General features: G+C 38.8%; 1 protein-coding gene across 6 annotated transcripts in view; it reads left to right on the forward strand.

Moving 5' to 3' along the window:
• The window catches only part of rasal2 (RAS protein activator like 2), an 80742-nt gene extending 56205 nt beyond the window's left edge, over window positions 1-24537 (forward strand). For 4 of the 6 annotated variants that reach the window (XM_056236426.1, XM_056236423.1, XM_056236428.1 and 1 more), the window contains 14 exons: window positions 3965-4077; window positions 9231-9384; window positions 11106-11204; window positions 11312-11866; window positions 11952-12096; window positions 12233-12377; window positions 13169-13405; window positions 14558-14759; window positions 15924-16123; window positions 17897-18845; window positions 18929-19060; window positions 19152-19354; window positions 20357-20444; window positions 23245-24537. In XM_056236426.1, the coding sequence (XP_056092401.1) occupies window positions 3965-4077; window positions 9231-9384; window positions 11106-11204; window positions 11312-11866; window positions 11952-12096; window positions 12233-12377; window positions 13169-13405; window positions 14558-14759; window positions 15924-16123; window positions 17897-18845; window positions 18929-19060; window positions 19152-19354; window positions 20357-20444; window positions 23245-23412 (3390 nt within the window). In that variant the 3' untranslated portion in view covers window positions 23413-24537. Of the gene's footprint in view, window positions 1-3964; window positions 4078-9230; window positions 9385-11105; window positions 11205-11311; window positions 11867-11951; window positions 12097-12232; window positions 12378-13168; window positions 13406-14557; window positions 14760-15923; window positions 16124-17896; window positions 18846-18928; window positions 19061-19151; window positions 19355-20356; window positions 20445-20653; window positions 20685-23244 lie in introns of all 6 variants that reach the window. The other 2 variants (XM_056236425.1, XM_056236424.1) reach the window with 2 other exon arrangements.
• The last annotated feature ends 804 nt before the right edge of the window (window positions 24538-25341 follow it).

The following is a 25341-nucleotide window of genomic DNA, read 5'->3' on the forward strand; positions in this document are numbered from 1 at the left end:
GCACGCTAAGACGGAAAAGAAGAACATAAATCTGTGCTGGCCATTCTCTTCCCTCTTTCGGAATACTTATCTTCTGTGTTTACACAGCTTTTCAAAGCAGCGCTACCACTCTCACACTTTTGTGCAACTGCACCGGCTCGGGCACAAGCTCAAATCTAATTGGACGGCTCGAATCGACACACTGGTTGAAATATTATATTTTTTGCTTTGTCACGCTGGGATTGATTGCACCCGTTGGGAAAAGCTCCATAGGGAACTATTGTTTTGATTCAAGAGCGTCATCTCAATGTACATTTAAGGGCCTTTCACACTGAGCGAGATTAAGCAATGCGAATGTTTGTCGCGATTACGCTCAGAGAAGAGAATGGATGTTGATGTTATCATTGGTGTCTGTTCTTTATACAGATTATCATTTTTACAAATTTTCCACTGAATTATGCGATCTGAAGAGCTTGAAATGGCATACAGAGCGCTGTTTTCTTCTGTGCGTCTCTGTTTTGATTCAGAGATCGCCTTCGCTCTAGAGCTGTCAATCATATTATGTGATCAGAACTCTTGCCCTTCTAAATTTCTACGTTGTGTTCATTTCCTCGTTCGGGGTATTTTTTTAACAATAAAGAATGAGAAATGCTTACATGAGAAATGCTAAGCAGGACAGTTCACTGAAGCTGTGGAATTTGAGGAAACTTAAAAACTTTAAGCCAATCACTTTAAAACACTAGAAATAACGCACATCTGCCCATTATTTAATCAAAATCCACTTTTGATCACAGTCGGAAGTTTTTACACGCACTCGATGGTGGTTTCTGTATAGTACCAAAATCTTAATTTACTGTTGTATGTTGTGCAGCAGACGAAATTAAAGCCAAATGGGAAAACCTACGAGATACATACATGAGGAAAAATGTTTTCTCGGTCAGCGCCACCTATCGTGCAGGCGTGAATTAGCTGAAGGCAATCAATCTTTTGCGTTCGTTGTGAAAGCTCAGTTCGTCGACAAATCACTTAACGTTAATTTTTAAGAAAGGAAGTCAAATTAAATAAGTAAATTACATTACTTACATTTTTGTATTGTTTCATATTGGTGTCTCTACTGTTAGTTAGTCCCCACCATTAATCATTGTCTCTTACAAGAGGCTGGTTACATGTCACACTGCACTGATGTAGAAATAGACCAGAATTCCTGCTTGGGATAAATGCCCCACTTTAATTACTCTCTTGAGCCCCTGATTAGTGAAATGTCGTCGTCCTCCGTTTATCTCCAGCCACTAATGGTCTTCCTTATTCCAGGCCAGTTCTTATGCATAAGGACAGAATGATATATCTATAAATATGTATAAAGTTTGCATGTTCAGTTTTTGTGCAAGTTTTTCAGTGCTGCAATTTATTAACAATGAGCAAACGCTTTCTCCGATACGTATATTGTAACAAAGGCACATTCTTGAAATAGTCTGTGCCTCGGAGATGCTTTAGAACTTGTTTGATGATATTTTTAACCAGGCAGGAAGTGGGACATGGAAGATATTTATATCCACAGCATTTTGGTGTGTCATTTTAAAAGTGATTAATCGTGCATATTGGTCTCCCTGTCACAAGATTCCTAGACAAATAAACTTATTTGGTGCACTGAGATAAAAGACTTGGATGCTGGATGCGTCTTTCTTAATATGAAGTCCCATTACAGCTCAAGTCATTTTCTATAAGAAATATATAGAAGCATTGATTGACAGGTGCATTGAGACTAATGGGCTCTGTTAAGGCAGCATATAATAATATATGAATTATGTGAAGACTGCTTGAAGCCTGTCAGTATAGTAGTTTGTATGTTAAGATGCATCAGCAGTCGTCACATGATTCCCAGAGGAGTCAACACTGTTAGGGAAGACTGACTCCTTGAATGCTTTTTAAATGTTGTGGTGTTTAGGTGTCCACATACTTCCAAGGGGGAAATTGAGAGACATTTTGTTCTTTTCTTTTTTTGGTCAATTTTCTCAGATGCCCTTTTTCTTTCCTAATTTTCTCAGACTTTATCCAGTGACTCACTCCACATTACTTTGTCTCACAGTGCTTCATCGCTCTGTCTTCTATCTTTCACCCTCTCTCTATTTCACCTTTCAGACATAAAGCTTTCTCAAATCATCCCTCTGATGAGGAGTGACTAATTTATCACATACTTTCTATCTCATCACTGCTAATGGCCCTTTTACTTGCCAAACGCACTCCTACTTATAGTCTGGCACTTATCTGAACAGGACAGATCTTAATTTCCCTGCCCTATTTCTTTTTAGACCGTCAGTGTCACTGTACCGTATGATTTTACCGAATTGCCGCTCAGCTAACCCTCTGTGATTACTACAGATTACTCTAGATATTTTTACTTCCTTGTTTTCTCCTCCTTCCTCTTTTCTTCAGAATATTTAATTCACTGTAAACAGTGTTAGATAGCAGGAAGGCCATGTTTTCTTTTTTAAATTAAATTCCCACGTTTCTGATTAGACAACTAAACAGAATAGCATGTACTTTACTAGAGGTTCTAACAAAATATTAATTGCTGCAGTCTATTTAAAAATAATATTTAAATAATTTTAATTATTTGTAAAAAAAAAAAAAAAAAAAATTTGTTAAAAAAAAAAAGTATCAGTTTGAATTAATGTTTCAATAGCCCCTTTCACACATACAGTCTTTACTGGTAAATTACCGTTAAGATATCATGTGTGAGCAGGACCTTTTAAAAAATACCAGTAAATCGGTTCTGGAAATTTGCATTGGAGAGTTTACCGGTATTTTGGCACTGATGTGTGAATGGTATCTTACCGGTAAAAAGACAGCCATTGCTTGAGTGAAAAGCACCGCACACTTGTTTATTTACCGGATAGTCATTCTGGCAATTGTACAATAATTTACTGGGATTGCTGTGTGAAAGGGGCTAATGACTTACACATAAAGACTTCACTTGTTTTATTACTGGATGAATCAGTATTTTTGAATGAATGATTCAATGACAAACACGTTTTGTTAGAGGTACTTTGCCACTGATGTAATTGTTACAATCTTTATTTGAAGTTTAATAGACATAGTCAAATCGTTGTCATTTAAGATCGATTCGCTACGAAACTGAAAACTTCTCTATAGTCTGTGAAAAACAGTAGTATGTCCGGACACATAGTATTAGAAAAACAGTAGGCGGAAAGTACCCGGATGACCTATTACTTCCGTCGAGATTCTGGAATGCGCATTCAGTCTGATTTCAGAGTTAAAACAAAATATTATCATAATTTTTATTTGTAATATTTATTTATGTTGCCCCTCCTACTGACTGAAATGAGCTAATAACATGGATGAATGAATAACTAAACATGAATGAATAAGCCCTTGCTGAGTTTTTTTTTTCTGTTCCTTCCTGTTTTGCTAAAACTAAAGAGCCTTGTAAGAACAGCTCATTCTGACCCAGAACCAAATATTACTCACATATATATCCGCAGGTGACCGCTTGAACTCTCTGACTTGGTTACTTATTAATATTTTGTTTTCCTCCAAGACACTGAACAAGCACTGTCTGTGCCACATGCAGACGGTAAACTATTCAGCCGGCCTTGGCCGCCCTTTACTAGTCTGTGCAAGTGCATTTTCACACCGCCAAGATAGACTGATATGTCTGCTGAAATGGTCTGTTGGATTTTACTTCAGCTGTAAAGTACAAACCTGCTTTTGAAAGGTCAAACGAGTCTTTGCTGAAGTTGCCATCTGCTTTTTTGTGATGGTGACATTGTCTCTGTCATATGTTCTCAGGGTGGTCTACATGTATAATTGATCATGACTTAAAAGTTGAATATACAGACGCTTATTCATGAGCAAGCTTGAGTCATGCAGGGCAAAGCCGTACACTCCGTCGTCATTCAGCGACTGAAGAACTTGAGTTTCTTAAAGGGACACATCTGACTTTCTCTACTCTTCTGCTTCACAGGGCTTTTTAAGTAAACGACTGAAAGGATCCATCAAAAGGACGAAGAGTCAGACAAAGCTGGACCGCAACACAAGTTTTAGACTCCCGTCACTACGACCATCAGAAAATGACAGGTACAATTTACGCTGGTTTGTTTCTCAAATGTATTCAGAGTGAACTGACTGAACCTTATTCAATTTCCTTCAGTCTTTTTTGTCTCTGCCCAGAATTTTAAGAGACAGATGTGGTTATCTGTGCGATTAAAAATTCAAAGCTGAATAGATATATTTGAATGGATCTGACCTTTGTAGGTAATAAAGTGATATACATTTGCTTTTCAACCTTTCCTTTAATTATGAGGACCTATTGAAAAAACGATGCTTGCTTACAGCTTTTAAATTCATGCACGTCTCTTATAGAGAACAGCTGGTTGGAAAATATGCTGTGCTGGGACCTGGCATAACATGAGATCTGTTTTAAAAGAAATTTTAAACCTTTCAGGCAGTGACAGCTCTCTGGCAGAACCGTTCTGGCAGTTCGTCCCAAATGAAGCTAATGTGTCAAAGCTACGATTTAAACTGCTCTTGCTCTACTAGTCAAAAGTTTGGATACACTTGACTGAATTTATGCTTGGCATGATGTTAAAAATCTTTTGACTGCACTTAGTGTTAGCTTTTTTACTGCCCCACTGGCTGTCTGACTCATGGTTTGGCTGGTTAGCGTAGCCCAGTTCGCTATTGATCCCCATTCAAAAGTTCCCACGTGTTGTAACAACAATTTTTATTTTGTGAGCTGGTGGACAGCTCCTGCGTGCCGATGAAAAAATACCAAAAATAATCTTCCTCCTTTGTTCCTTTCTGATTAAATTAAATCTTTATTTTATAAAACAGACCCAAAAAAATCTTTCTCCAACGATCGTTGATAAGTTCCCATGTGTTCTCATTAAATACAAATTTTTTGTTTTGTAAAATGGACCCAAAACATCTTCCTTCATTGATTGCTATTCAAAAGTTCTAATTTTTCATTTTATTTTACCCTTTTTGTTTTCAGCCATCTCTGAAATGAATGTCTCTCTAGGTATTATAGACCTCTTTGGTCCAACACACTGTCCACCCATAAGACATTAAATCACATGGACACTGCCTCTTTGTTTTCTGTCATTTGATTTGTCAGATTTCCTTGTGATGCACTTCCTCGCTGTGCTGCGGTCGGGTGTGTAAGTGCTGTAAATCTTACTTCAGCTGGAGGATTAATGGATAAGCAGGGCTGTTAATAGCATTAGGCAAAGTCACTTTTGCTTTATTACTACACAATCAGTGTGTCACAGGCCTGAGGGGTGAATCAGGGCTGGTAACCTGTGGTGACGAACCAGAAGTTGCGTTTCTTGTCCACCCTTTTTGTTTGTGACAGTTACTTGGAAACAGGTAGGAGGCTGTGATGTTGCTGGTGTATCTGCTCTCTCTTTGTATACTCTAATGGCCACAGCTGCTGTGGTAAGACTACAGATGAGGAGGAGGTGCAATTGTAATCAAGCTGATTTCTCATGCTGCTCCTTGTGGATTGAGTGCATCTGTTTGTGAGGAGCTCTTGCTCATAAAGTAATGCTTGGAAGGAGCGTGCGTGCGAGTGTTGTGGTGCATGAGAGAGTGTGTGTGTGTGTCTGTAGCTACTAGCTAAGACAGACACTGCATGTGACGGTTTGATTGAGATGAATTACAGCTGAACTCTCAATGGTCATCTGTCACTGCATTCAAATGCACTTATGAGCATGTGTGTCTGGGTGTTTAAAGGGATAGTTCACCTAAAAATGAAATTATTTTAATTTATATACATTACCGTTTGATTTTGTTTGGAGACGGTAAGATTCTTAAATGCTTTTGAAGTAAGTCTCTTATGCTCCCCAAGACATTCATTTGATTGATCAAAAATACAATAAAAAGTGACATGTGAAGGCCAAGTATGGTAACACTTGGAATTTGTCCTCCGCATTTAACCCATCCAAGTTAGTGCACACATTAGAAGCAGAGTACTGAGTAGTGAACATACACACACTGCAAAACGTGATACACACCCGGAGCAGGAGGCAGCCATTATGCTGTGGCGCCCGGGGAGGGATTGCTCAAGGGCACCTCAGTCATTTCCTGCCGGTACTGGAATCGAACCAGGCCAGCAAACTTTGTGTTACCAGTCGGACTCGAAAAAAAATATTATTTTTATATTTTTGAAATATTATTACACTTAACTCCCTGTCCTCACTGAAATTTGAAATATGATTTGTTTGTTCAGTCTGGTGTGTCTGCATCAGTTGCTCAAGTAATTATTTAGTTGTCAGGACAATGTCAAGAAACTTTCTTCCACAACAATTGAGAGTAGCTGTCAGTGGAAAAAGAGGATAGAGTTTTGCATGACATCTCGCCACGTTGGTGAATTCACAAGGCGCTTTAGAGTAGACAACAGCAACGTTTAACTATATAGCTATATAATTCGCTATATGATACAAGTTTGTTTTCACTGTAAATTATGACAATTTATAGGTTTTACTTTAATAAGTTTGTATAAATTTGGCAGTATTTTACAGTGACATTAATGTGATGTTAAACCATTTATAATCTACTGCTAAACCAATTAAAGGTGTTTACCGCAGCTTCTTTTTACCATTTTTATGTGAAAAAAAAACACAAATATTTTTACAGTGCATTTGAATGAGGTTTGAATCATCAGATTTCATGTGGGGATTTTTGTTTGCTTGTTTGTTCGTTTGCATTTCGGGCTACAAAATGTTTTGTTAGATGTACTGAAAAGCTAAACAAAGCCAAAGAAAATGAATCCAAACTTAATTGGTTGCCAACTTGCCACATGTATTATGAGCGTGCCAAGAGCATCCAGCTAACTAAACCTCTCTTCAGATAAGGCCAGAGTTTTCTGCTTTCTTAGCTTCGCTGAATGGCTGACTATGGGAAAACATTTAAACTTGTAGCTGAAAGGAAAATGTAAATAGTACATTAGAGGCTTTGAAGTAATCGACCTTTGCTGTAGCAGAATCACCTCTCACTATGTGGTCTGAATGAAAATACTAGTCCTGTATTCAAAGTAGTCTTGGAAGCTTTGACTGTAAAGAGCTTGAATGTGGCACCGCGGTCCTGGTGGACTGATCAGATTTCCTGGATAATGTGGGAGAGCTGTGTCCGGATACGGGCTGACTGTGCACTGATCTGCTTAGCTGTCCGAGTCAGCGCAGGTGAAACGTATCGAGAGCTGGAAGTGAGCCCTCCATCAAGAGTCACCCTGCTGTTTCTGCATCAGCTGTCCGATTCAATGTACCACACCTCTGTAAATGGAGACGGAAAGAGATACTGGAAGGATGGAGGAGATGGATAGATGGACAGATAGCTTTAACTTCACATTGTCATATGCAATTGCATTCAGTCTGACAAGCCACAAGCAGTCAATTCTGAAATTCAGAAGGTTTGGTAAGTGAGTCAAATCAGTAAATATGCTTACAGATTCAGTGAGTTCATCTGGTGAAAGATTCATTAGACTAATTCAGAATGATAAAAAATCAAATAAAAAACAGACTCATTTCATGAGATTTTTTTATATTTTTTTTTATAAATCGAACTACACTAGGTGTGCTGTGTTTGTTTTTTTCGTGTTGTACAAACACAGAGAAGACTTGTTGACTTTATGTATTATTCCTCAATATCTGGGCGGTATAACTGAATTATTTTCCATTCCTACTGTCATATCACAACTCAGGGAAAATATTGGGTAACTTGATGGACACATAATGGATGTTTTGGGGGAAAAGATGGGTCTTGTGTTTGAGCGCTGTTGGGATTTGAGCCAGATCATTGTGGTAATCTGTTTTTTATGTCAGCAGGCATCACCACAATTTCTCATAATGAGAGAAACTGATGCCAGTAATAGTCCATGTTGTCTGATCGTATGTGCTGTGTCATTGGGTTCAACCTTATAGCAGCTGTAAACTTTAAAACAAAAAGCTAACAGATGATTGCTTTCTTAAAAGATAAAATCAGTAATTGATCTTTTATCTTTCTATATTCATCTTCAGGACAGAACTAAAAAAAAAGTGTATCATGGTTTCCACAAAATTTTTCACAACACAAATGTCACTTGAGCACCAAATCAACATATTAGAATGATTTCTGAAGGATCATGTGACACTAAAGACTGGATTAATAGCTGATGAAAAATTAGCTTTGCCATCACCGCAATAAATGACATTTAAAAAAAATATATATTAAAACAGAAAAGAGGCATTTAAAATGATGATATTTCACCATATTAATGTTTTTGCTACATTTTTGATCGAACAAATGCAGCTTTGAGCATAAAATAGTTATTTTAAAAACACAGTTTGTGTATGTGTGTGTGTGGGGTGTGATTGTTTTTTTTCTCCTCTGGTCTCATCTAATGACTGAATCCTCATTAAACACAAACCAACCGTGTGAGTAATGTCAAGGTGTGGATGTTGTGCAAGTGTGGCGGTAGGGCAGGTGTGAGGTGTATGTGTGTGTGTGGAAGTGTTTAAGATGTTTGTGTAGTCAACTCATTCCTCGCTTCTCAGTTCCTCATAGGGCAGTCCCCATGGAAACATTCTCACGGGGACTTTGCATTGGCCAGCCCTCTTTCTTGTTTGTCACATCAGATTTCTGCCGTCCTCTTTAACCTCACCTGAGCTACTGGGAAGTAGCTCTACACCTACACCAAAGAATGAAGTGAAAACGCGTCGTTTCTTTTTAGGAATGCAATAATATCCTGATATGCTCTTGGGATACTCCTTCAAGTGGATCTTTAGTTGTTTTTCGTAGGTATAAACTTTCTTTCTGGAAGCAGTGAAATTCTGGAAGTTGTTTCTTGCATGTCAGAGATTATATAATAAATATTCCTTTAACTAGAGTAAAGAAGTAGAAATTGATTATTTTGTGGATACACATAATGAAATTATTGGTTTTATCGCTTAAACTCTTACGTTTGGCTGCCTCCCTGTGGCCATACTCTGTAAAATCTTTTTTTATTATTATTATTAGACATGACCTCAACCCTAAGTTCATATGAAATTGTAATGAATCTTTCTGAGCAGAAACCATTCGTCATGGTTCTTATTTGCATCTCAAATCTCCTGTGGCTGAGGACACTGTGTAGCCAGTGAGGAAGGAGACTGAAATATCAGGATCGGAAGAGAGGATGTAATTATTACTAAGTGATCTGGCTGAATCTTGAGTAACTAAGTTAAGGTTTCTGTTATTTCTGTGTGCTGTTCTAGGTCACGAGGCCTGCCCAAATTGAAGGAGTCCAGTTCCCATGAATCTTTGCTGAGTCCAGGCAGTGCTGTTGAAGCTTTGGATCTGAGTATGGAGGAGGATGTCTACATCAAACCTTTACACAGCAGCATTCTAGGACAAGACTTCTGCTTTGAGGTACAAACTTTGCCTCTTAGCATTATTCCCATGATCACATTGACATTTATATGTACACTACCGGTCAGATGATTTGGGTTGGTAAGTTTTTTTTTTTTTTTTTACATAAAAAAATAAATAAGCTTTTGCTCACCAAGGCTGCATTTATTTAATCATAAATACAGTTTATATTACAGTAAATATAATATTATTACAAAAATAACTGGTTTCTATTAATATATTTTTTAATTTAGTTTATTCCTGCAATGGCAAATCTGAATTTTCTTCAGTTTTTAGTGTCACATAATCCTTCAGAAATCATTCTGATGATTTTGTGCGCAAGAAACATTTCTTATCATTATCAGTGTTGAAAACATTTGTGCTGTTTAATATTTTTGTGGAATCCATGATGCATTATTTTGGGATTCTTTGATGAATAGAAAGTTTTTTTGTTTTTTGGTTTCAATGGAAATCTTTTGTAACATTATCAGTGCATTTACTGTCACTTTTAATGCATTCATTAAAGCTGGGATCAGTAGTTTTTGAAAAACACTTTTGGCCAATGTTGATATTTGAAATCGCCAAAACAAACACGCCCCTACCCCAAAAGGATCTCGCCCCTAATTTGATAGCTACTTACGTACGCAACCGTAACCCAGGCAACGACTATGCCGGAATCTGCTGTAACTGCCGGCCGAGGGTATGATGTCATCAATAAGTGAAAGCAATGTGTTACTATGGTAATCCACGTGAATGTTTTTTGGTAGTAATGTGTGTTTTAACGCGTCAGTGGTTCAGCTCCGTTTCACGTGGAAGACGACGCTCAACACCCATCCCAAAAAACACAAAGTTATCATGATCAACTCGTTAGCACGAGCACGACAGTCGTGGTAACGAATATATTACAACTATAACAAGATTAGGGGGTTATATCAATCACTAAATGAGGAACCAAAGGAAACAAAATATCTTACTAGACACACTTTGGGAGCCGACGTTTGAAACAGACAGTGGTGGTGCTTTACACCTTGATGACACACGAGCATATTCAAGCAATAGCCAGCATATATTAGTTCTGTGAAACAAAGCTAAACAATGCTACTCACCAATCGAGAAGAAATAAAGCAACCTCTGCGTCCGATGTTAGGCCTTCCCGCTCCTTGAGTTCTCTCCAGCGCTGGTAAGCTTCTCCGATATTAACACGAGTCCTACCTGTTGCCTGATTCTTTTTAATTTTATGTTCCGCAGACATTTTCCTCTCTTGTTTTTTTTATCTGCCATCTCTTTCTGTAGTCGTTCGGCTAATGTCTGCTGTGTGCACTGAGCGCTCTCTCCTCCCCATCATTAGTAGACACGTTCCTTACTGCTGATAGGTTACAAGTGTGTTTTGGTACTCGGTCCAACACAGTTTTCAAAAGTGTTTTTCAAAAACTACTGATCCCACCTTTAATAAAAGTATAAAAAAAAATATCTTATTCACCCCAAACTGTTAATGCATTTACATTTTGTGAATCCTGTTTAACATACCATGATATACGAATATGTAACAGTGTTGTGTTGATCTTTTGTAAGTCACTTTAGCAAAAAGCATCTGCTAAATTAATGAATGTAAATGAAATCAAACTGTACCTTGGTACAACCACAGGGCTACAGTGGATCCAGTTCAGTTCTTTATAACATATTGATTAAATGAATGATTTACTTTATGAATAAATTTCTGAATTTCTCCCCCCCTCATGTAGGTGGCGTACTCAGGTGGTAGTAAGTGCTTCAGCTGCTCATCTGCTGCTGAACGGGACAAATGGATGGAGAACCTCAAGAGAACTGTGCAGCCTAATAAGGTGATGCTTTTTTTTTTTTTTTTTTTTTAATCAAGACAAAACCATGCATGCTTGATTTATACCTAAAATGAGCTGCTGTGATTCAATCAGTGTCGTTCCATCACCAGGACAACTGCCGGCGGGCGGAAAACGTCCTCCGCCTGTGGATCATCGAGGCCAAAGACCTGCCACCGAAAAAGAAATATTTCTGTGAGCTGTGTCTGGATGACATGCTATACGCCCGCACCACCAGCAAAACCCGCTCCGACTGCCTGTTCTGGGGGGAACACTTTGAGTTCTCCGGCCTTCCAGCCATGAAGAGCATCACTGTACACATCTACCGTGATGTGGATAAGAAGAAGAAAAAGGACAAAAACAACTACGTGGGTCTGGTGAACATCCCCGTGCAGGGAGTGATGGGAAGGCAGTTTGTGGAGAAATGGTATCCGATCAGCACCCCCACCACCAGCAAAGCCAAAGGTGGAGGCCCTTCCATCCGCATCAAATCTCGCTTCCAGACGGTCTCTATCCTGCCCATGGAGCAGTACAAGGAGTTTGCGGAGTTTGTGACCAATAACTATACCATGTTGTGCTCTGTGTTGGAGCCAGTCATCAGCGTGAAAAACAAAGAGGAGATGGCCAGCGCGCTCGTGCACATACTGCAGAGCACGGGACGGGCGAAGGTACGATGCCAGTTAAGTCCTCATTAACTAAAATTATCCATAAATGACTTGTTTGACTGACGGTCGACTAAACTGTCTGTATTAGGACTTCCTAACGGATCTGGTGATGTCAGAGGTGGATCGCTGCGCTGACCATGAGGTGCTGATCTTTAGAGAGAACACGCTAGCCACCAAAGCCATTGAAGAATACCTCAAATTGGTGGGACAGAAGTACCTACATGATGCACTAGGTAAATTAAAGGATTACCCTTGTGTGTTAAAAGGAGGTTGATTGTGCTATTTGCCTGCTCTCCTTTGGGAAAAGGTTGCTAATTAAAGCTTGAATATCTAAGCCCCTTTACTGTATGTTTGTGTTCTGCTTTGTAGGAGAGTTTATTAAAGCCCTGTATGAGTCAGATGAAAATTGTGAAGTAGACCCGTCAAAGTGCTCCGGCAGTGAGCTTCCAGAGCACCAAAGTAACCTGAAGATGTGTTGTGAGCTGGCCTTCTGCAAGATCATCAACTCTTACTGGTAACTTTCTTTCAATTCCAAAATATAACAAACAATACTGAGTTTGTATAAAGCATTAACTTTTCACTAGTAGCTGAGGAGAAAATTAAATAACAACATAAACAAAGAAAACAATATATAGCAAAAACAGTAATATTGTGAAATATTTTATCATTAAAAAAAATATTTTGTAACATTATACACTACTGTTCAAAAGTAAGAATTTCACAAAAATAAATTAATACTTTTATTCTGCAAGGATGTATTAAATTGATCAAAAGTGACAGTAAATACATTTATAATGTTTATATCAGAATTGGGATAGCCCTTACTCTCAAGTGAACATGCAAAACTAAGGGGAAGGGGTAAGACAGAATTGGGATTCACCCTAAGCCTTCCAGTTTAATAAGTTGGTGGCATTCTTTATATATTTATTTTTCCAGACTTTAAAAGTTTAGATTTGCACTATTGTCCATTGATTTGTGGGTTCAGCCAGTTTTATTCAGCAAGGATGCATTAAGTAACCAGTAAAGACATTTATAATGTTACAGAGGATTTCTTTGAAACATTTATTTCAATTCATCAAAGAATCCTGAAGAAATGGTTCACTGTTTTTCAAAACATTTAATTAAAAACATCTTGCCAACCCCAAACTTTTGAATATGTAAGATGTTTGCCAGGATGATTATGTAGTTCACAATGCTTCTACTGCTAACTACAAATACTACAATGTCCTTGTTTGTAGTTTGTTCATGTGCACATGCTTGCAATTGCATTAATTCCATCCTAACCTGCTACTGTGCTCTGGTCAGTGTGTTTCCACGGGAACTGAAGGAGGTGTTTGCATCATGGAAGCAGCAGTGTCATGCTCGGGGGAAACAGGACATCAGTCAGCGTCTGATTAGTGCATCACTCTTCCTGCGTTTCCTGTGCCCTGCCATCATGTCCCCATCCCTCTTCAGTCTCATGCAGGAATACCCAGACGACCGTACCTCTCGAACACTCACCCTCATCGCCAAAGTCATCCAGAATCTCGCTAACTTTGCCAAGTATGTCATGAACACTTCTCATACAGTATTAGATTTTCAGATGTTTACTAGATAAAATTCAAAATATTAAATATATTTTTAATGTTTTGAATTTGAAAATAGTAGAGATGCACTGATGTATCGGCCGCCAATTTGATCAATTTAAAACCATTGGCATATCCGCTATAGTATAAAAAAGGCAGATCCTAATGGTTTTGATTTAATTAATTAAGTGAAGGGATTGAAGTTGTATAATTTTGGCAGGTATCCTAGTAAACACATTCGGCTATGTCTTAAGTGAACATAAACAGTTGAGAAATAAAACGCACAGTGTGTATCAGACAGTATATTGGATCCGTGCTGCTCTTAAAGTTACAGCAGCCTAATATTGCTGCTGCGCTGCTTACTGTGTTTTCACTATTAACTAGTTGCATATTTGCATGCATATTACTAGGATATTGGCTGTTTATTAGTACTTATAAAGCACATATTAATGCCTTATTCTGCATGACCATATTCTACATCCCTTAATCCTACCCAATACCTAAACGTAACAACTACCTTACTAACTATTAATAAGCAGTAATTAGGAGTTTCTAGAGGCAAGAGTCGTAGTTAATAGTTTGTTAATAGTGAGAATTGGACCCTAATCTAAAGTGTGACCACAATGTTTATTTCATATGTATCTTTGTTCTGTTGTATTTATGTATTGATTATTATGGATCCAGTCAGTGTTCAATGAAGATGATTTGATGATACAGCAATAAACTAGTTAGTATACCTTAATGCATGCTTTTTGAACTTTGCTAATTTAAAACATGATCAAAACACTATCTACTTTAATGACAAAAGTGATATCGGTATTAGAATCGGCCAATAGTTTGTTAAAATTGGTATCAGCCCAAAAAAAATTTATATCGGTGTATGTCAAATAGCAATTTGAGTCAAATTTGAATGTTAAATTTGGAACTTAAGTCAAGTTTTGGTTACAGCAATCAGGTTAACTGTTTACATGGTACTTGCATATTCAGAATATGACCAAATTCTGATGTAATGTATTAATTTTGTAGAATTATTGTGCATGTAAATGCAGTCATTGTGAAACTTCAGTGTCTGTCTTCCTTAGAGATCTTTTAGAATTTCTCATGCATTTCTTATTCTCGGTTACATCAGATTTGGGAACAAAGAGGAGTATATGGCCTTCATGAATGAATTCTTGGAGCACGAGTGGGCTGGTATGACCCGTTTTCTGCTTGAGATCTCGAATCTTGAGACGATCTCCAACACCCCAGGCTTTGAGGGCTACATCGACCTCGGCCGCGAGCTGTCAGTGCTTCACTCGCTACTATGGGAGGTGGTGTCTCAGCTGGACAAGGTACTGCAATCCCTCCAAACCATTGTACTGCAACAATACCTCTTACAATGAAATCTACCATAGGCTAAAGTCTGATTTTACAAAGATTTACAACAGCTGAGGTTCTATTTGTTCATAAGATGTGACGAGGGTGACAAAAACGCACCTGCCTACCACAGAGATGTTATGTAAACCTTTTCACTCAGTAATTTTTTTCTTCATTAAAAAGTTTTAGACATAGAAATGAATGGTACCTACACATAAACAAATGCAACATGAACGGAAAGAATATTACTTTTATTTAAAAAGATTACTGAGTGCACATTTAAGTATTAATTAAGAGTGCCCACGTCTCAAAATCAGGAAGCACATTTCATACCTCAGAGGTATTGCCGCAAATGTCTTATTTTGAGCTGTGTGCTTTATGTCAGTAACGCTTGATTCCCACTAAACGTTGTGAGGTTGTAGCTGATTTCAAATATTATCTATGCAGTACTGTTAAAGGGCTGTGTGTGGCCAAAAAAAAAGCTTTGCGCTTGTTTGCAGTGTTATTATTACTACATTAACTCAATGTCTGGGTTATTCTCAAGGTTAGTGTCCCTGTTTAAACTGGAACAGTCTGTCTAATGGTTTTGGACACAGCGCGTTCAAGCATTCCCACGTGCCTTTCCCCTAACTCTTGCCGACCTGTTGCGTCTGGAGCATGGTTTTGTTTTGTCTGCGATTAAAACCTCCCTGCACAATGTTTTTGTTTCCTGTCATGAGTTAATTCATCTCAACCTTTCTTTTATCTTGTCTCAGACATAACCTTCTGTTGTTGTTTGATGCATGCCCTGCGTTTGACCATTTTTCCCTTGTTTGTTATTTTTGGAATGGCTTTTGTCATTTTTGTAGAAGCATGTTTGGTTTTCCTTTTATTTATCCCTAATTTGACTTTTTCCCTTTTGTTTTCTCCTCTGTTTACCCATGCCACTATACATTCCACCCTTTCCTGTCCGACACATTGTGTCTCCATGGTAACGCTGTCCTACCACCAATGCATTATGGTGCCTACTCTCTCGACCAACCAAAAAAAAAACTTCTGCCAACCCACCAATCTGCCATCTGCACCCTCAAACTCTCGGGCTCCATGTGGTTGCCCTCTGTGGTCCGTAATGTGGTTACCATGGTAACGCACCAACCCAGGGTGACAATTCCTTCCTGCAGGCGACGGTGGCCAAACTGGGGCCCCTGCCACGAATCCTTGGCGATATTACCCGCTCGCTGTCCAGTCCCACCCCCATCCAGCAGCAGCTCAGGCGCTTCCAGGACCATAGCTCCACTCATGACATCAGTGGAAGTGTGTCCTCAGGACTGCAGAGAATATTTGAAGACCCAGCAGACAGGTAGGACATAATTTTCTTTATTTTGATATCTATGTCTCTTGTGCTACATTCCAGATCTTCTAAAGTCATACTTAAGGAAGATGCATCATAGAGGTTCACATATCTTTAGACTTCCTTTGCTTGAAAGATCACTTTGAAGTTGGCATGAAATGAAAATTCACCCTATTTATCTTCTAATGTTATTGATCTTACTGTGAACTCTTCATCCATGCACACGTTTAATTTTTTTTGATCCCGTGATTTTTTATTAAAATTTACTTTAAACCCCAGCCCCTTACAATTGACTGCAAGCTCGCATTCAGATCTGCTTTTGTCCAATCAACAACCGATGAATTGAACCAAGTCCCTGCCTTATATTTTATCTTCTTTGATAATCCGTTTTACTCGGACAGTGTTGGGCATGTTACTTAAAAAAAGTAATTAGTTACTAGTTACTTCTCACAAATAGTAACTGAGTTAGTAACTGAGTTAAATCATTATAAAAGTAACTAATTACCAGGCAAAGTAACTATTGCGTTACTTTAAAAAAAATGTTTAAATAGGCCTATGTCAAATAACTTGGATGCCCCCAATATTAAATATGTTAAATTAATGAAATGGACACTATAGAATAAATTATTATTGTAAAACATTGTACACTAATCTACACTATTGTAATGTTGCTGTGGGACAATATTAAATTCAATATATTATTTTAAATATTATCATTACTATAGTAGAACAATAAAACATAATAGATGGTTTAGAACTTTTAATATTTAATATTGCACAGACCACAACTGGCCAACAAATAAGTCTAAAAATAAATTATGCTTCTTAAGAAATGTACCAAAAATGAATAAATAATAATAAAAAATATATATACATACACTCTTTGTAGTGCAAATTAAAATGATTAACAGTTTAACAAGAAGTGCTCCCAGAACGTTCCCTGCAGGTTATTTTTTAGATTTTATTTGTATAACCGTGTAAATTAATCGGACACACTCGGTCTCTCTCGCGCAGTCGAGCGCGCTCTCGGACACACTCGGTCTCTCTCGCACATTGTCGAGCGCTCTCTCGGACACACTCGGTCTCTCTCGCGCAGTCGAGCGCTCTCTCGGACACACTCGGTCTCTCTCGCGCAGTCGAGCGCGCTCTCGGACACACTCGGTCTCTCTCGCACATTGTCGAGCGCTCTCTCGGACACACTCGGTCTCTCTCGCGCATTCTCGAGCGCGCTCGCGGCGTTCGCTTCGCCTTTGTCCAGTCCGGCGCCTCATAAACACACACCAGAGAAAAAACTTTGCAGGTCCTATGGCGGAGAGAGAGCCTACTCGGATGAAAACTGCTTCAGTGAGCTCAATTAGGCTATAGTAACGCCACATTTTATTGTCAGTAACGGCATTGTAACGGGGGAAACAATAATTCATTTGATTACTTGTTACTGAGAAAGATAACGGCGTTAGTAACGCTGTTTATTTATAACGCCGTTATTCCCATCACTGTACTCGGATGTACATCAAAATACAGAAGAAAAGATCTGTCACAACTTCAGTTTCATCAAGACTTCATAACAGATGGCTTACGTATACTTCTTTGAGAAGGACAACGGGTATAGGACAAAGAAAGATCACAATGCAATGTCAAACTAATGTATTGTACCTACCTGTATGTTTCATTGACGCAAGTAACTCTCAGAAACCGCTGAGACTGAATTTGATTATTAAATCATGTGCAATAGCATGGCACAATTATTCTCATATATTCATTCTTGCGTATCTCGTTCCCCAGTGAAATGAGGAGCATCAAATCTCCTGTCCAGGAGCACATGGAGGCCTTAGTCCGAGGGAAGCATCCTTTATTGGGTCAGCAGTCCTCCACGCACAGCATGAGCTTCTCTGACAAAGAGGAGCGAGACAGCCCTCTCCCGAACGGACGCAGCGTATCTTTAATGGACTTGCAGGACTCTTACCTGGCACAGGGGCATCCGGTTCCCGAAGCCCCTCCTAGATTAGGCCGAGTGGGCTCTCAAGCTTCCATCGGCCCTGTCCCTCCTCCACACCTCCACCAGCCCCCCGTCCATCCGAAAGTTCCCCAGTTGAGGGACAATTTGCCCCAGAGTGCCCCGCAGGTGCGTCGACCTATCCACCCCTCCCTCAGCCAGCAGCGCAGCCTACAACCGTTGTCTTTCCAAAACCCTGTTTACCACCTCAGCAACCTGCACGCACAGTCCACACACTCGACCCAGTCCACGCACTCCGCCCAGTCCCGGCAGCCGGACTCCAGCTCGGAGAACCTGAGCACGGGCAGTTCTCGCAGCGCCAGCCCCAGCGCATCAGGTGTGCGGGGGGCCACTCCTAGAGCCCGGATGCCCTCCACCAGCAGCGTGGAGGAGGAACTGAGCCGCAAAAGCATACAGGGACAGGAGACACCTCCTCCCACGGCACGCTGGCACCCGCCCCTGGCAGACCAGCACTCGGGAGCCCAGGTGGTGGCTGTACCAAGGCAGAGCAGCGCGGGTACTGCGCATATCGTGAAGGTGGAGCAACAGAGTCGAGGAGTGGGGCTGGTGGCAGTAAACCCAGGGGCACGAACCCCAAGGTCGCTCCCTCACAGTACTTCCCTCCGTAGTAGCAGCAGCGTCAACACAGAACCCATGCAGCAGAGCGGTGAGAGATCCAGGCAGCAGTCCACTTGCTCCAAAGAAAGCTCGGTACCAGGAGGGCGAGGCAACAAACAGGTAAAGACCGAAAAGAGGAAAGAGTTCGCTTTATTTGTAAATGTTTGAGCCCAACTAATGCTTTGTTTGCTTGTGTCTGTAAGGTCCAATCACCTGTAGAGTCAGTCACCATGTCTCCAGTGGAGCGAACTGCCGCATGGATCCTGAATAACGGCCAGTATGAAGATGAGGAAGAGGAAGGCCCGAGCAAAGACGATTCCAAACATGTAGAGAAGGTACTAAACGCGATAAAGAGAAATGCCTGCAAATATGCATTGGATGTACTCTGTTGAAGGTTTTAAGATGTTTTACTCTTCTTCTATAAAGTACGAACAGGAAATCTCAAAGCTGAAGGAGCGTCTGCGGACATCTAGTCGGCGACTAGAGGAGTATGAGAGACGGCTACTGGCACAGGAACAGCAGATGCAGAAGCTGCTCTTAGAATACAAGGCTCGATTGGAGGACAGCGAGGACCGTCTGCGCAGACAGCAGGAAGAGAAAGACAGCCAGATGAAGAGTATTATCTGCAGGTGAGTGTATGAACAGGAAGAGTATATTAAAATACATATTATATATGATATAAAATATTAAAATTACATTGTTTATTAAGGAGTGCAAATCTTACGCTTTTAATTGCAAACTGAAAATAGTCTAAACGTTTAGTAATGATCAGGTGAAATGCTCCGATATCTGTATGTTTAAAGGTTAAAGGCTTAAATCAAAATTTAAGTTTTTTAGCTTTTAGTATGAATATGTTAGCCTTAAGGTTATGAATAAGCTGATGTGTTCCAAAACAATGACAAAATTCGCATTTAGGAGATATAAGCATTCAAAACCTACAGTCTCTCACTTCCGGTAAAATGGATCACGGATTTTTATGACATCACCGCGGACTTCAGCTTATCACATCTTCTGTCAAATCAAATGCTCTTTAGAATCTAAAGCGTCCGTGAGGTAAACTACACACCATTGGCTATTTGAAAAGGGGGAGGAGACATTCAATATGTCCCTCCTTAGCATCCTGTTTCAGTGGAAATTATGTCAACGCAACAAACAAAGCTGCGCATTCCAAGGCACTTCAGTGGGCCTTTAAACATTTATAGGTCATCTAAGCCATCCAAGCATTCAATCTGGGGACTGGAGACCCTACTCTATTCCTTTGATGGCAAAGATGAATTTTCAGCATTACTCCAGTCCAGTCTCCAGTGTCACATGATTGATGATTGTTTTTTGTTGGTTTTGTGTATTCTTTAAATAGAAATTTCAAACGAACTGCATTTATTTGAAATTTAAATCTTTTATAACATTATGCATGTCTTGTAACTGATCAATTTAGTGTAGCCTTGCTGAATAAAGTTGTTAATTTAGGATTAAGTATTTTTTTCCATTTGACCTTTAATTTGTCTTATTCGTATATAAAATAAAGTTGGTCTAAACAACAATATCTAACTTGGTAAAAATCTACAATGAAAAAAAATATTTGTAAAACCATGTGAAATCTGACAGGGTGTTGTGTCATTTGTGGTTCATAGGCTGATGGCCGTGGAAGAAGAACTGAAGAGAGACCATGCAGAGATGCAGGCGGTCATAGATGCCAAACAGAAGATCATTGATGCACAGGTACTGCAGATGACCATATTAACCAGCATGATAAATGCAAGGGGAACTTTAGTGTGAGTTTGGAGATCATCTTAGTCTATTGTCTGGTTGTGAGGTGCTGGCCTGTGTGTGCTGCACAGTGGTATGCTTTGAACTCCCTGCTAAACCTCAGATGGTATTAAAGCAGGCTGCTGACTGGCTCATTGTTACTGTGTCCTACTGAATTCCAGGTCGCTAATGGAACTGAGGTAATACCAGCAGGCAAGTACAAGCAGACAGTTTTGCTAGGCTTATGTAAGCGCACCCCAATCCAACACCCATGCTTGGCCTGAACCTGTGCAACACTCAGTCCTCTAAGCCATTTTGTTTCCCTCCACTTCAGATGATATAATAAAACAAGGGTTAAAGGTGAAGTGTGTAGTTTTTCAATGGTATAAGATATTCGATCCAAATGTAATGTGTAGAGACTACTAAAGTGCAGCCATTTGTAGGTTGACTTAAGAAGAATGTAAACACTGGGTTTGTGCTTTTAACATTGTTTGACTGATAAAACAATAATGTGTATATATATATAAGTATATATATATATAAAAACATGTAATGGGGTATAAGCTAAGCTACCAGGCTAACAGTTACCTTGCAAAACGTCCTATTAAAGTTACATAATAATAGTGAGAATGAGAATTTTCGTTTTTGGGTGGACAGCCCTTTTAAGTAATAACGTTTAAAGTATATTACGTTTAAAAGACATTTGTGGCTGTAATAAAAGTTAATCATAAAGCAGTTTTGTAGGATTTCTAATCAGGAACTTAAGAGAAATCATTAAAAAAATAAATATTTCGGCCATTTTGGGATTGTCGAAAACATTAGTGGCAAAATTACACACTTGACCTTTAAAATATATACTTGAATATGTTTGCATAATTCAACTTTTTAGTTGTAGTCTGTTTTGTCATTTCACTTTCAAAATTCTCCTTGGGGTTAGTGAACGTTTATGCTTTTCCCACTTTTCAAAGCTGTCCGAGCATCTTCCCGATGTTTAGTGCTGTTGAGGAATGTGTGTTAATAGGAATCGCTCATAGCAGATTCAGTACCTGGTATCTGTGAGCTCTAGCTTTGGCTGCTATTTTTTTTTTTTTCTTATTTCTTATTTTTGCCTAGTCACTTCCTGATTGCCCATGCTGCCACACTCCCAGCACCCTAGTCGGTGTGTGTGCACTCCACACAAATCGCCAATGCCCTCTGCAGATAATTATTTCTTAGTGTAAGGATGGTCTCGCTTGCACTTCTCTTCTCTGGTTGTTTGTGCAGGATTTGAGTTGTCCTCTTTTTGCTGCCCTCACAAACTTGCCCCTGTGTGTGTGTGTTGTGTGTGTTATTTTGAAGGCAGATTCTGTGCCGTTTGTCAGACTGGTACAGATTATGAATGGGCCCTATTTATGTCATCTATTATTTGCCTTATTAAATTTATCTTCATATTAAAATGAAAATAGTTGATTTGGTTGTAGATTTAGGGCGTTTTCACACTTTTGTTTGTTTCACTTTTGTTTGTTTTGTTCCGAAACAGGGACTTCATTTGTTACAATGTTCCATTTTCTTCTTGGTTCAGTTCGTTTTCACAAGGCAACCTTTCAAACCATACCAAAATGTGTTTATGCAAGTCACATAGCCGAGTACAACCGTCCTCTTATTGGTCAGTTTCCTCTGCGTCGTCTATCAATATGATTGACAAGTTTGCTCCATGAGCTTATTGTGGCTTTATTTATAACTGTCGAGACACATGCAAACACTATACGAAAGTAGCCGCCATTCCCGCTGTTAAATTATAAACTACTATCGTATTAATACTTCAGCAAATTCTACAGCAAAATGTAATACTACAGCAAATTCAAACACACTCTCTGAATCTCCCAGCGCTGTCTAGAGGTTAACTGTGTCAAGACACGCGAACACTATACGAATGTTATAATGCAGCTAGACCAGGAATCAAAGCTTTATCGGGAGAGCATTCTTGCGCGGAGAAGCGCAGTTACACAACATTTTAAGATGACGAGGTGCTCTTTTGGTTTTCAGCTGTGATAACTAATCTTCTCACTCACAGAATCAGATACTACTGCTATTTATATAGCACATTTCCTGTTATGAATTATAATACCATTTGGTCCGTTGGGTCGGATTGCTTTCGCACCACAAGCGAACCGCCCCAGAGTTCGTTTGCAATCGGGACCACCTCGTTCAGCCGATCTCCGAGCAATGGTTTTGGTGCGGATCTAAGAGCAATTTCCGTGTTCACATATGCCTAAACTACCCGAACCAAGGGAGAAAACACAGCAGGTCCCGAAACAAACACTCACGTGTGAAAGCATCCTTAAAGAAATATACACATAATAAAACATTAAATTTATTGATTTTTTTTTCCTTCAAATGTTTAGTTTCACCATATATGTCCTCTATTTTTACTTTCAATGTTTTCACTATTTCACATTCATAATTTTATTCGATTATTTTATTTGTAATGAATCTTTTTAAAAGGATATTCAAGGTTAAATACAATTGAAAGTTTGAAAAATATATATATAATAGAAATAGAAAAGTGTAGTAGAATGTGATGCATAATCAAAGTTATGCTACCTTTAAATAATAAAGGTATAAATATGTATCTATAAAATATAAATATGTATCTATATATAGGGTGGGTTATTATATTTAACCTTGAATATTCCTTTAAGTAATGTTAAGAAACAAGATTACTAATATCATCTGTATGTTGCTTCTGCCTTCCAGATATTGATGTACTTCTCTCTCTTTCTCTCTTTTGTAGGAGAAGAGGATCAGCTCCCTGGATGCAGCTAACTCTCGGCTGATGGGTGCCCTCACTCAGGTGAAAGAGCGATACAGCATGCACAACCTCCGCAATGGTCTGTCGCCCACCAACCCCACCAAGCTCTCCATCACTGAGAACGGAGAGTTTAAGAACAGCAGCTGCTGATTGGTGCTCATGGACTTGATGATCCGTGCCGATTGGTGCTCCAAGGCAGATCACCGGCACCGATCGGACGAGTTCAACAGGGACAGAGTACCCAGACTACATGCCTAAAAACTGACTGACTACTGTATAAATGCGATTACAAGGAATGTCTGGTTATAATTGTATATAAACGTTATCTAATATTGGTTATGTACAGAAATGCTACTGCAGAGGAGTGTTTTGAAATTGCGTGGGAGAGTTAAATGTAGCATCGAATCTGAGTCAGTGAGGTTTTTTTTTTTTTTTTTTTTTATATATACTGATTTACGCATAAATGCTGATTTAAGATTGCAAAAAGATTTTTAATAATTGCCTAAAATATATGAAGGAGATGTACATATCTTAAAATAGAATTGTTTTAAAAGAAAATATGAAGAAAAGCACATAGGTATCAGCCGTAAATGTAAATGTATGCAAGTTGCAGAATCTGACAGGCAGATATAGATGAAAGGCAATTTTATGCACTCAGTTTTCTAACACAAATTTTCTAATTTTTTTTTATTATTATTATCATTATTTTATGTTATCATCTTGCAAAAGGTTGTTACAGCTGATTTTTAGGTGATTGACTAACTGAAAGGACACGGTTAAGGCAGTCACAGTTCAATTGCAAAATTAAAAAACCTTAAATGAAATTCAAGATAAGTATGTGTTCATTAATGTTACTAAAAAGACGACTGAAGCAGTGGGTTTAATAAAATAAAATATTGTTCTGAATTAACCGTTTTATTTTGTCAGATATGTAGGCTATTTGACAGTCACTCAACCTAACTTAACTTTTTTGTTGTTTTTTGCCCTGTGTATCTGACCAGAGTGCTGTGAAACCACCAATCTTCAGTCTCACTGCCCTCTTGTTCTAGACAGCCTCACTGCCCTCCTTCTGATCCTGTCTATTGTTTGTCGGTTACCTTTATTGAAAGTCATTGTTTTTCCACTGTGTTCTCACTGTCCATATGAGCATCAATGCCTTTAACCTTTTGTGGCACAGAACTCCTAAATGTTTGCTGTTCTCGTAGCGATGTATTTGATGGTCAGTCTCAAAGTTGAAAGCTGAGCATTAAATAAAGATGATTGTGGCCTCATTGATCATTTTGTCTGTGTGTGTGACCTGAAATTGATTTATCATTTCTGCTCTCTTAATTTCATTCTGCCTTATTGGCATTATTGCACATTTATATTCTTAAAGTTGTTATTAAGTGAATATATGAATATATACATGTATATCATCTAAATATTATGAGAAAGATAAAAAATAAACTCACTACAGCATTTACAGGTAATGTGTGAACATCTTAGGTGTGTAGTCAAGACATTGCACAAGAAACAATATACAGTAGATATCCAATATACGTACGCATATACAATGTAGACATACATACATGTACATAAACAATATACCAAAAAAAAACAGTGCTGACAGCAGAATCGACGGATATACAATACGCATAAATATACAGGGAAGTTAACTTTACGGGAGTATTACTATTATGCATAATGTGGATTTTTGTGTCAAACCTACAATTAACCTTCATTGGGCCAAGTAAATGGGGACTAACATTCGATTAAAATTTTGATGAATTTGCATTGCAAGGACAGGAGGGATTTCTTTGCTGGTTTTAGGCTACGCTGAGTACGCTCTCAGAGCTGCGTCACTTCCGGTTCTTCCTGTTCCTGTTCTGCGTTGTTTACTGCAATGCTAATTGTCCTGTAACATACGTACTTCTCTGAATATCGTGTATTTCTTGTTTGGATTTGCGTGAGCTGGGTTTTTTTTCTTGTATGCTACAAACGTAAAGTAGTTCATCTTTATTTTACTTAATATTTTTATTTGAGATTAATTTTCTTATTTGGCGTGGAGATGGCTGTAGGGGGCTAACTAATGTTAGCCCA

The sequence above is a fragment of the Rhinichthys klamathensis genome, unplaced genomic scaffold, assembly GCF_029890125.1.
Source record: "Rhinichthys klamathensis goyatoka isolate OS25496 unplaced genomic scaffold, OSU_Roscu_1.1 h1tg000446l_1, whole genome shotgun sequence".
NCBI classification, from domain to species: Eukaryota; Metazoa; Chordata; class Actinopteri; order Cypriniformes; family Leuciscidae; genus Rhinichthys; species Rhinichthys klamathensis.